The 13,457-nt window shown below is 41.8% G+C and overlaps 1 protein-coding gene across 1 annotated transcript; it reads left to right on the forward strand.

Moving 5' to 3' along the window:
• The first annotated feature begins 1,663 nt into the window (after positions 1-1,663).
• Positions 1,664-12,178, forward strand: LOC134533570 (uncharacterized). Its single transcript, XM_063371102.1, has 3 exons — positions 1,664-1,829; positions 8,978-9,556; positions 11,202-12,178. The coding sequence occupies exons 1-3, from the start codon at positions 1,818-1,820 to the stop codon at positions 11,403-11,405; spliced, it is 795 nt and encodes a 264-aa protein (XP_063227172.1). The 5' UTR covers positions 1,664-1,817; the 3' UTR covers positions 11,406-12,178.
• The last annotated feature ends 1,279 nt before the right edge of the window (positions 12,179-13,457 follow it).

Raw genomic sequence — 13,457 nt, forward strand, 5'->3', positions numbered from 1 at the left:
TAATTACGGATTTTAAAGATGGCGGCCAAATTTCAAGATGGCGGGTGTCACAGTAATAAATGATTACTGCACTCTAGTGGATAAGAACTAAACTAACATGTCGTCAGCGCACTCTCGCCGACGATACAATGATGATGATGGCTTCCAGCATCGAAGACAAGATGGCAGACATGACGTCATACTAGGTGACGATATATATGAATGGCAAAAAGTGGTGGGGGCCAGTATGCCAGCAGCCACCACGGGGGAAGGATCGGTCGTCATTTTTATTTTTTTTTGCACTCGTCGGGTTCGAACCGAGGACTCCAAACTCCGTGTCGTAAAAGTATGTTTTTTATAAAAAAATTATTAAATTTTTATTATTTAATTTTTTTATAAATTTTAAAAAAATTTTCATTAAAATCGGATAATAAATAAAAAATTAAAGATGGCGGGCGTAACGGAAATTGCAACGGTGACGTCATCATCCAATATGGCGGAAAACACATCGCCGGAATGTTCGAGAACACAATGACGTCTTCCAAAATGGCGGATCCACGATGGCCGCCGTGATCTACTTGTCCCGTTAGGCTGTGTCCCGTTACGCTCATACAAGATGGCCGCCGTGACGTCACAGATGGACATGACGTCAGAGATGTGGCTCGGCACTCGGCACCACAACCAGGACCAAGGGCTCGGATGCCCTTTCATATATGTACGTCACGTGACACGGCACATGATGTCAGTGGCCGCCAGCCAGCTCCGAGCCTGGCATCGCGGTCTGGTCTCTCGCATACACAACAGTATCTTTAGAACAAAACAAGTTATTTGTATGTCTCATAGTGGTTTCATGTAAAATATATAATTTTAATATTCAGTTTTTCACTAACGATTTACACATCATAAATTAATAAAAAAATTCGTACTTGATACTGCAATTTCAAAATACCACAGTATAGAATTAAAACTTGGATCAAATAAACAGATGAATTAAAATTACTAAATTACCAAAACATTTATTGTTATGACTATTTCAGAAGTCACAACAATGGGTTTAAGTATGTAAATAATTAAAATATAATATTTAATTTATAACTTTTTTGAATAACTGTAATTTTTATATTAAAAATATTGTCTGTAAAGTCGGTTCACGGTCAATAATTTTACGTGATAACGTCATATCAAATATTTTAAATTGCTGCTTTTAAAAAGCCCGCATTAACCTGTTTTATATTATAAAAGATTTTCTCGCACGGTGGTTGGCCGGTTCTTGCACGCTCGGCTCAGGCGGAACGTGACAATGAGTCATGCTTTTTCGAGCGTGCAGCCGGCGATCATCGATTTACAAGACGTTATCACGTCAAAATGAAATAAATTTAGGTAATTGGTGTTACCGATATAAATTTATACAAGCACAAAACATGATTTTGGTCGCAAGGAACATATTTTTCCGTTTACATAGTGCAGAAATGTACTGGTGTAATGTATATAATAACAGAAACGAGATCTAAAATGTAACATTTGGAAATAATAAAATTTTACGTCATACGATGTCTATTATAACTGTACAAATCAACTTAGCTTGTTTAAACCCGTGCTGAAACTCTCGATGGTTTCCATGTTTCTCCATGTCTAACAGGCGTTATTGAACTGTAAAGTATTTGATCTTTGGCGCGAAGGTCTTGTTACAGTCACGCAGGCAACGGGGTTAACAGTAATGTTGTGATATTTATTTTATATATGGCGTGTTGGTAATCTTTCAAATTTCATAGATTTTTTCCAAGAATAACATTAATGGTAACTTTCACCTCAGCATTGTCAGCAAGAAGCATCCCAGAATGGAGGAAAGGGTGAGATTTTTTTTTTTTTTTTAAATCCTAGCGTAACAAACTTATTGTGTACGGTTAGTATTAGCAACAGAGACATGTTCTAGGGGCATGCACCAATTTATGTTTTGTTTTATAAATAGGTATTATTCAACCTAATTATTTTGCAGACACCAGATTTTGCTTTAAATAACTTATGTAGGAAATGTACACCATTTTTTTTTTTTTTTTTTTTTTTTTTTTTTAGAGTTTGCTCTTTGTTATTGCTTGTACAGTTTTTTCCTTGTAACACAGTAACAATAATTTTACTATGGTATCTGTAGAACCTAGTTATTAGTCCTGTTTATATGTGTCTTACCGATTCCAGACATTATGATTGACTGAGCTGCAAGAATAGATGTAGTTTAATTCCAGTTTTAAATTTCGCTATATTAAACGTAAGCTGAGAAAATACCTTGAAGTGTAGGTGTAAGAGAAATTGCCTCTCACTGAGGTGACCCGTGTCAAATTACCGACAGGTTTCACAGTCCTATGTCTCGGTAGCTGGATATCATGTGGCTGCTACTGTGTGAGCCAGTGGATTTTGTCGTGTTGTAGTTTCCCGTCGACCTCTATCCTCCTCCTTGTTTACCCTTCTATCTTATCACTTAGAATTCAAGAAAACAATCATGACATGGGCGTGCCTAACACACTTGTACATTTTTTGAGAATTCGTACTGAAATTTGTACAAAGCTAGCTGTAGTGATTTATAAGTTAAATTTATGTTTCGTACCAAGTCATTCCTGTAAACTTAGTCACATATGGTGTTGTTTTTCAGTAGGCTACTTTAATTGCAATAAAACACACGTGCAAAACTTACTTTCAAGAGTTTAATACATATATGTATGTGTATATGTGTATATATACATATATAAGATAAACACGTTTTATAAATATATTTTTTACACAAAACTTTAATATTTTTATGTGTAATTTTGTGTGATAGATTTTAAAGAAAACAATTGTTTCTTTTTTTCACAATCTGTAATTTTAGTACAACTGTGTCATTTGCCGTTCTTACTCACTATACCTACTAATAGTGATATTTTGGTGAACTATTAATATGTTATCAGGTAACTAATTATAAATTATACTGAAACAAAATTCCTTTAACAATAAAACTATTATTTTAAACTAATTTTCGAACTAAAAAAAATATATTGGCCAGTAGAATGTGAAAAGAAATTAATTTGTGGTAGTATCTATGCGGAAAACTATCAAAAGTGGTTGTAGCCGGGAGGCTATTGATAATTCGGGAGAGGCAGGTAGGCCATGCTAGGTTAAACAATAGGTCTACTATTGCACACTATTTATTTGCACCGTAGAGTGCGCTAACAAATTTAAATGTGTCTACGGTGCACAACAGGCTACTCGTGCTACGAGGCAGACTGGAACTGAGTCTTCCTTCCTCCTCGCCCGCCTGGCAGCGACACCCGAAGGAGGGGTGATAATCCCCTTGGCATCTGGGCTAACGGGACTCCTGGAGGGTGCGCTGCATTCTACCCCAGTGGTGTACAAACACCGACGGGACAGCTCCTTCTGATAACCGCGTGGTGGGAGTAGCATGGTAGATGTGTTCGCGATGTACCGCCACAGTACCCCCGTGCCATTGACTTGCGCACAAGTTACGAGAAACCACCTTGGAGGAGGTTAGGGAAGCGGACTTGGCGGCCGGATCGACGTGTTGTAGATTGGAGAGGCACGATGTTGACATCCAGATGATTCGTCGGAGCAGCCATCCCAGCAGAACGTTGTATGTCCTGGTCCTCTGGAACGATGTCACGGATGGTGTATGCTGGTTTGAGCCTGCCTACCATGCATCAGGATAGTCGCAGTTTTTCCTGAGCGACTAACAACAGGGAAATGCCCCTCATAAGGAGGTTGAAAGCACCCTTTTGGGCCATCGCGGCGAACAAAAACCTTGGTGGATGTGGCAAGATACTGAAAACGAACGTTCTCGGCTTATCGTGTCTTGTGCCACCAACTGGTCGGAGTTCACGAAAGGGCTGCCGAAGCTCTTGGATGAGGCCCGGGGCCTTCAGTCGTCCTGCATCAGGATGGGCGACAAGAAACTCGCCGGGTAGGCTTAGTGGCAGGCCATATACAAAATCTGAAGCAGAAGAACGGAGATCCTCATGCTATGCTGTTCTAATGCCTAAGAGTATGGAGGGTAAGATGTCCACCCAGTGCTCTGTCATATGGGAATGTATGGAGCCTTGAGCTGTCTGTACATTAACTCCAATATGCCATTGAAGGCAGGATGAAATGCAGTGGTCCGAAAGCGACTAATTCCCGTCAGGTTACTGAGATTTCTGAAAAGACAGGTTTCGAACTGGCGCCCTTGGTCAGTAGTGATTTGTAGCAGAGTTCCAAAGTGTACAACCCAGTTGGCATAAAATGCACGAGCTATGGCGTTAGCCTCAATGTTCTCCACTGGAACTACCTTTGGCCAGCGAGTGAAGAGGTCTATGATGATCTCACAACAATGGTAGCCTTGTGAGACAGGCAAGGGTCCCACAATACCGATGAACACATGGTCAAAGCGGGAGGATGGTGGTATGAAGGAACCAACAGAGGAAGAAACATGGCGAGAAATTTTGGAGCACTGGCAGCGTAGACAGGCACGGGCCCATCTTCGACAATCGGATTTGACAGAGGGCCATACAAATATTTGGGTGACCAACTGTACATATGTATTAATGCCTGGGTGATCCAGCTGGTGTACCAAGTTGAATGCATCCTGGCGAAATGGGGCTGTGATGAAGGGTCGTGCTGTTAGCATGGAGACATCACAGTAGATCTCCATTGGGAAATCTGGCGAGCATATCTTCTGCAGCTGCAGGCCTGAATCTAGTTGTAGAAATCTTTGTAGTTCTTCATCCTCAGCCTGTGAGGCCGCAAGTGCTTGGTAATCGAGGGTTGCAGCTACAACATCCACTATAGACTGGGCATCTGCAACGATATTATGCGACACAGTGATATGTCAAATGTCTCTGGTGAACTGGGTAATAAAGTATAGATGTTGGGATCTCCGAGGTGAGCACTTGTCGGGGTTTTGCTGGAAGGCATAAACAAGATACTTGTGGTCGGTAAAAAAAGAGAAATGCCTGCCTTCAACCATATGGCGAAATTGATGGATCCCTAAATAAATGGCGAGTAGCTCCCGATCATAGGCATCATATTTTTGCTGAGCAGGGTTGAATTTCTTGGAGAATAATGCTAACGGCTGCCAGGATCCTTGGACAAGCTGTTGGAGGATTGCTCCCATTGCAAAATCTGAAGCATCTGCCATTATTGATAAGGGTGAGGATGAGCTTGGATGGGCGAGCAGGGTAACTTCAAAGGCTAGTTTTGCACTTCTCAAAGGAACTGTCGCTGTAAATTGTCAATTTAAACAGGGTTTTGCCTTTCACATTACCTCTTTAGAAGTTCGTGAAGGGGAGCCTGCAACTCGGCAACCTTGGGAATGTAGCACCGGTAGAAGTTTATAATTTCTATAAACTGGCATAGCTGCTTCGCTGTAACTGGTTTTTTGTAGTGAAGTATACCATCAACCTTCTCTAGGATGGGTGTGGTCCCATTTGCTGAGATGTTATGTCCTAAGTGTGTCACTTATTGTTTACCAAATATGCACTTGGATGGGTTAATAAGTAGCCCATACTGAGCAAGGCATCGGGAGAGTTCCTTGAGCTGCAGTCTATGTTGTACCTTATTGATAGAAGCTACCAAAATATCATCAAGGTAAGACACGCCAAATTCAAGTCTTCTGAGAACTTCGTCTATAAACTTCTGAAAAGTCTGAGCAGCATTACGAAGGCCGAAAGACATGTATGGGAATTCATAAAGTCCAAAGGGAGTTGTAATGGCAGTTTTTGGAATATCAGCTGGTGTAACCGGGATTTGGCTGTAGGCCCTCACAAGGTCAATAGTTGAGAAAATTGTTTTACCGCAAAGGGTGTGAGAGAATTCTTGTATGTGGGGGATTGGACATCTGTCTGGAATTGTGCATGCATTGAGCAACCGATAGTCCCCACATGGCCTCCAGTCCTCCCCTTTTTTGCGTACCATGTGCGGAGGTGAAGACCAGGAGCTGTAAGAAGGGTGAGCAGTGCCAAGTTTGAGCATGGATTCAAACTCCCTTTTTGCAATCCTGAGTTTGTCTGTGCCAAATGATGTGGTTGGCTAAACACAGGCTGCTCAGCCTTAGTGCGGATATGGTTTACTGCAGCATGTTGGACAATATGTGGGGTACTAGATGGCCCGGTAAGACACACACTTTTGAAGGAGCTCGAGGTAGTGAGATGATTAAGGCAGAGTCCTGACACTACTGATGTCACTTGTAGCCTTGTGGCCGACATAGACAAAATATATGGTACTGTCTACTAGGTGTTGATTCCGAATGTCTACCAACAGGCCATAATGGTGGAGGAAATCGGAACCGATGTTTGGTTTGGTAACATCGGCCACCACAATTGCCAGACAAAATCACGCCTGAGTCCTAAGTTTTAAGTTGGGGTAAGAAAGCAATAAGTCTAAATATTTGAGCCATTGGCTGCGAACAAGACATAATTGGACTTCGGCCACCTTCCAGGCAGTCGGGCGCATGGAAACACAGAAATATCAGCACCTGTGTCAACCAAAAACTTTTCCTTTGTGCACTTGTCCGAGATAAAGAGGCGGCTGCCTGAAGTTAGGGTTGGATCACTGGCTACCATCACCGAGTCCCCTGCATGTTTCCCGAGCTTTATTCACAGGGCTGAACACACTTTCGTACCCTATCGCCAAAGCAACGATGGTACCAGCAGATCCCCTGCAAACTCCTGCTGTGGGAGAAGTGCTGGCGTGATGTAGACGGGGAGTGGTCGCGGTGACTGTCGTGCTGGCCAAGACGAGTAGGGGATGCTACAGCTGCGATCTACTGGCGCAGTGTTGTGGCCATCTCTCCTATTTTGGCAGTCATGAGGATTGACATTTTCTCGAAAATGGGTTCCAATGAGGCTGCTTCTGCCATCTGTGGTCTCGGATTTGTATCCGCGATGGCATCTGCAAGGTCGGCTAATGAGTAACGAAGAATTTGTCCGTGTCGCCAAGATCACTTGCATTGGTGGTGGTAAACGACCTAGCCACAATTACTTAAGAAGGTCATTTGGAATGATTGTTCCTACCAATCTGCGGAAGTGCTTTAGAAACTTTGAAGGCCTTCGGTCACTGACTTCCTCATGTTCCAGTAGTTGTTTCGTTTTCCATTCCTGTGAAGCACTTAATGTCTTTATAAGTTCTGATTTGAGTCGGCCATACTTGTCCTCAGTCGGGGGCTGGACTAGTATATCGCGCACTTCGGTCGCATATTTACAGTCCAAATTACCTGCCATGTAGTTGAACTTGGTTTCGTCGGATTTGACACCTGCTAGGGCAAACTGGTTTTCCACTTGAACGAACCATATTTCTGGGTCTGGAGCCCAGAAGGGTGAAATGGGAATTACAATACGCTCAATGGTGACTGTTGATGATGGGGGTTAAGCCATGACTGCGAAAGTGTTATAGAGTGAAAATGACACACTTAAAAGAGGTGTGCTGATGTGCTGGAGCATGATGCAACTGCCTGGACTGTGTCGCCAACATCAACATAACTCCTACCTGCATATCACAACGAGTCGCGGAAGTCCAAAGAATGTGCTGGAAGTGTTACAGAACTCATTCATTTCCTCTACTCCCACGGCCAATGTTGCAATCTCGCCATGCGGTGTGACATGCGGTCCAGGTGATGTGCGATGCGGCGTCATGCAATGTGGAATGAGGATGATGTGCATCGTGGACGACTTGCAGTGCGTATGATGTGCGATGCAGATGAAGTGCATGGCAGTAGACTTGTGGCACGGGTTATGTGCGACGTGTTTGACGTGCATTGCGGACGACTTCCGGCACGGGTGATGTGCGATGCGGGTGACATGCATCGTGGATGATGTGCGTCATGGCTGATGTGTGACACAGATGACATAGAGCGTGAGCGATGTGCCTTGCGGGCGATGTGTGATACACATAACGTCTGGTGCATCAGGTTTCTTATATTATGCAAAACATTAATATCGTGTGACACTTATTTTGGAATGCATACTAGCCTTGCTAGCCATACTAGCCATACTAGCCTTGGTCGGGGTGACCACTGTAGCCGGTAGGCTACTGATTCTTCGGGAGGGGCAGGTAGGCCATTCTAGAATAAGCAATAGGTCTACTGTTGCACACTATTTATTTGAGCAGTCGAGTGCACTTACAAATTTACATGTGTCTACAGCACACAACAGCCTACTTGTGATAGAGGCAGACTGGACTCCTGGAGGGTACGTTAAATTCTACCCCAGGGTTGTACCCACACAAACGGGACAGCTCCTTCTGATAGCAGTGTGGTGGGCGTAGCGTGGTAGATGTGTTTGCGATGTACTGACACAGTGGCAGTTATTTCGAGGGTAAACCTCTATCATTTAGACTTTTTTAGCGGTTAAAAAGAAAGCTTTGAATAATATTTGACAGCCTGTAGAATAAAGTACGGTAGGCATGCCTATATTTAGTATGCATACATTTTTATGTTAATTAATGGACTTAATTTGTCATACTATTTTTTTTAACTTAAAATAATACCTTCCCACTTTTATTATCTACATACGTTGTTTACTTTAATGTGTCTAACTTAAGTAGAACATATTAGTGTATGTCATATTAGTCTCAGTTACTAGGTTTACCTTACACATTAAAAAAAACCAAAATAATTTATTAACATTTTCGCGAAAATTAAGAAACCTAAAATTATTAATGAAAAACTCGCACTAACCACGCTAGTTTTATTCAGTAAACTATTAAAAAAAACTGCATCAATAATATGTTTTCACTACACTAATGGCAACAACTCTGTGACAATACCATTAAATGACGTTTTTTTTATTAGAACTGTAATATATTCATATTTATGATAGTTATTTTACAGTTATCCATTGCATCCAGTATTTTTAAATCATTTTGATGAATTCATCTAATCATACTTTTGATAAGAAGTAAAAAAAAAATTGAATTTTACTTACATAAATAGGGTCTTATTAAATTTATGTAACATTGTATGCTTTGCTCTCGTGACACGCAGAAGGAACGTCCACTGAGGACTGGCGAGGGCATGTCGTACCCCGCGCGGAGGCGGGGTTCACGCTGCCAGCAGTTGCCCGAGCGCCAGCTGGGATTACGCGGGCTCCAGGACCGCAACGAGGCGCTCAGCTGGCTGCCGAAGCCGCAGCTCAGCCAGGGTGTGTCGTACCCGGCGCGGAAGCGGGGTTCACTCTGCCTGCAGTCGCCCGAGCGCCAGCTGGGATCATGTGGGCTCGAGGACCGCGACGAGGTGCTCAGCTGGCTGCCGGAGCCGCAGTTCAGCCGCAGCATGGTGGCCGCCAAGCCGGAGAGGCGCGAGAGGAAGGCACACAGAGACAAGCCGGCCAGGATGTCCGTCATCAAGGCCTTCGACAAGGCCGTGCTCGAAGAACTGAAGCTGCGCGACCTGGAGACGGACAACATGCTGAACATCACTGGCTGCACGCAGACGGCCGGCTGCTACCCGATGGAGGAATCCTTGGGCACGGCCATCAAGAGCAGCTTGAGTCTGAACTTGGCCCCCCACACTACGCCAGTGAGAGATACCCAGCTCCATGAAGCAGTCGACAACCTCGTCAAGGTCACTTGTAACCATGTTAACACTACATTATTATGTACTTTGGCTGTGCTAATCTGGTATCAAGGGAAGCCCAGGTGCACCACATGGTGCCTAAGCAAACAAGTCCAGCCAACATAAGCCAGTCTATAATGCTTTAAGAAACTTCATTTAAGTAAGCTATAACTGAGTATCAGTTTTTGGAGGCAAGGGTCTCTAACATTTACACTTACTGTAACATCTACCACTTAACAGTTATAATAATTATGAGAATGAACATGTGTCTATTTTTTTGTGTTAGTTAATGATGTGAGCTCTGTGAAACCATTATTTTAAGGACATTATGCACACAACCATGAAGCTCACTATTAAAGTTATTTAACTCTGATTAACCATTTTTGGGAAACATTTTGTAAAACTATTATTACCAGATATAGAATGAATTTTTTTTATGAATAACTAGTTTTTTCATAAGGTTTGTTGGCTAAATTAAACTATTCAAAAATATGCCTATTAAAATGAATTTTAAATAACAATTAGGATGTTGGGTCAGTTATACCTGTTACCCTAATCAGCTGGATGCTGAGAAAAGTCCATCACTTTGTGGCAGTGAAAAATGCTCACCTCCAAAAACACAGCAAAATCTTCATTAGTAAGATGAGTAACTAAGTCAAAAGTTGAATGAGAAATTTGTTAATGATTCTTTTTTATATTAGCATGAAAATGTTAAGTAAGATGTCTACAGCTCAACGAAACCAGCGAATTAAATGTATAATTATTTCTGAGTATCTTGCTGGTAAGGACATCAGTGTCTAGCAGGAGCAGATTTTAGTCTGCAGTTGGGATATTAAACTTTTTAAGGAAGTACATCATCAACTGTTACTTCAGTTCCTATTTGATACAGCCAGTGGTCGTTAGGAGCAGCTTATGTCTGAACATGGGATCCTACAATGTTCTGGTGGAAGCTATTATTTGCATATATTTAGCCTCTTCCTATCGAGAGTAATGATTTTCCAAGCATTCAAATAATACGTATATTCTCCTTAATATTATTTAATATTTTTCCAAAACATGGGCTAAATGCTGTAGGATTCCCAAGGAGTAGGGGCCACAGGTTAACATTTATCATTCCCAATTCCCAATTACGACTTTTCAAGTGCAAGTGTGCCCTCTCAAAGAGGGGCTTTTTGATTCCAAGGTAGGATGCTGCCCACTGGATCTATGCCCATGCCCTCATATCTCAGTTTATTAAACCAAATTAAATCTTGATGTTGGACATTTCGTCCGATAATACTGAAACTTATAATAATATATGTACCAAGTATTGTCCTCTGTAAATTTAATGAAATACAAATTATTTAACAATAACAAAGAAATTTATTTTAAAATCGCAGAGTAATAGTCACTTGCTTTTACTGAAAATATTAAAATCATGACATATTATACAGAAAATATTTTAATATCGAAGTCAATAAATTTCATACACTTTCTGGACTGAAAATGAGACAGTCAAATTCCTACATATTTTTAAAGCTTCCAAATAGTGAAAGTAACGTTTGAAAGTCATATGGGTGAATAAGCCATTTAATTTGTTGGTCATATGTGTTGTGCAGTACAACCTGCACGTGAGGACTGTATCATAGTGTATGACAGGCGCACATGGTTGCAGGCGGAGTTGCTGTGCAAATACCACGCGGCCTTCCAGGCAGCCCAGGCGGCGGCCGAGAGTGCGCCCCTCGACCAGGCTGAGGAGGCGGCTGTCACACGTGCCAAGGAGTTCACCGTGGAGTTCGTGCCGGCCATTAAGGAGCCCGTGGTTAGCGAGCAGCCTGTCAAGCTGCTTGGCTACATAGGCTACACCCGTGCGGACTAGGACACACCTGCTCGCCCTACTTGAATACATAGGCTACACCTGCTCCTTCTACTCGGCTACATAGGCTACACCTGTTCCTTCTACTAGGTTACTTAGGGTTCACCTGCTCCTACTTGGCTACATAGGCTACACCTGCTCCTTCTACTCGGCTACATAGGCTACACCTGTTCCTTCTACTAGGTTACTTAGGCTTCACCTGCTCCTTCTACTAGGTTACTTAGGCTTCACCTGATCCCTCTACTTGGCTACATAGACTACACCTGTGTGGACAAGGACACACCTGCTCCCCCTACTTGGCTACATAGGCTACACCTGCTCCTTCTACTTGGCTTCATAGGCTACACCTGCTCCTTCTACTCGGCTACATAGGCTACACCTGTTCCTTCTACTAGGTTACTTAGGCTTCACCTGCTCCTTCTACTTGGCTACATAGGCTTCACCTGCTCCTTCTACTTGGTTACTTAGGCTTCATCTGCTCCTTCTACTAGGTTACTTAGGCTTCACCTGCTCCCTCTACTCGGCTTTATAGACTACACGTGCATGAACTTGCATACACCTGCTTTCTTTACTCGGCTACATTAGCTAAACGCGCGTGGACTAGGATACACCTGCTCCCTCTACTCAAACAGCCCTCTGTCTCCGGAATTACAAACTACTTCAGATAATATCGTTTAAAGTTGATCACAAATGAAAAAAAAAAAATTAAGACATACAATAACATTGTTTATTACTATTTACTAATCTGATTGAATAAAAATTTATTTTAAACAGGCTTTATTAGTTAGGAGTTATATTGCAGACGTATGAAAGCTTTTGGAACGGTGTTAGATACGCATGATAAACAGTAGGTGAATGGCACATAGGAATGGAATTGTGTTGATTGTGATGACACGGGGCAGCACTGTTGGGGCGCACGAGAGTGCTTTGAGGCTGACCTCAAGTTCACGGCAACGTACTCTACGTTTATCACTTAGGGAAACTCGCCTTTGACTCTGCAGGAAACCAAACCCTTGGCGAGAGGCGAGTGTTCCGAGTGCTTGGGCATCGTCTCCTCCCCGGGAGAGGATAATGAAGGAAAAATACTACTAGAATTTGAATGCAGATGTTTGAATTTCTAAAATGTGTTTCTCAAAAAAAAAACTTGAATGGACCTACACGGCATTTAGGATTTATAATATTATCATAATACATAATTTAGAATTTGTTACAGTCACACAAGCAAACAAAAGCTTGGTATGTGGAAAAGTTCATTATATATATATATATATATATATATATATATATATATATACATACATAGGCTGTTCCAAAATAATTTATCATATTTCATAAACATGTAACATTGACACGAATAAAGACATAACTTTCTTGTGAAAATTACTACGCAAAAAACAAAGTTTTTTTCTCGTTATTGACAAAACAACGTGTCTATTGAAACTCTGGTGCTACCGTCGTGTGTTATGAGCGGCCCTGAGTCAGGGACAGCACGTTGAACACGGGTTGACACGCCGTGTGTTTCTAGACAGTACTGGCCGCGCACTCAGCACCAGGCCTGATTCTCCGGCAGCGAGCAGCACGGAGCACTTGACGACTGATGTGTGGTCTTGTCTTTGCCTCGACGCTTCATCGTCATTCATTTATGTAAACAATATAGCTTTGTAAAATCAAATGAATCATTTTGAAACATTTTGTATTAAGTGCCATTGACTGAACGAAAAAAAAAATACTTAGTTTGCAATATAAAAGGTACAAATCCTATGGTAAGCAAGTTTACTTGTGCCTTTTATTTGTCTACTGCACTAAATAATAAATTACGAAGAATGGAAAAGAGAAAGAAAGAAATATATATGCGTGAAAATGCGTGAATAAACAACTTGAACAATATCGTCTCGAAAGAAATATTCTACCAGTAACGCAATATATTATTCACTACATTTAATAAGGCACCATGCCTGAATTATTAATAACTTTTTTTTGGATCATATATTCAAACATTTGAAGGCTATTTAATTCACGTATTACACAAGACAATTAAAGCTTGATAATTCACAC

The sequence above is a fragment of the Bacillus rossius genome, chromosome 6 (genome assembly GCF_032445375.1).
Source record: "Bacillus rossius redtenbacheri isolate Brsri chromosome 6, Brsri_v3, whole genome shotgun sequence".
NCBI lineage: Eukaryota > Metazoa > Arthropoda > Insecta > Phasmatodea > Bacillidae > Bacillus > Bacillus rossius.

Excerpts from the sequence above, each read along its gene's own strand:
- LOC134533570 (XM_063371102.1), top strand. Across the intron at positions 9,557-11,201 it reads CAGTCGACAACCTCGTCAAG|GCGGAGTTGCTGTGCAAATA; the intron begins GTCACTTGTAAC and ends ACATGGTTGCAG.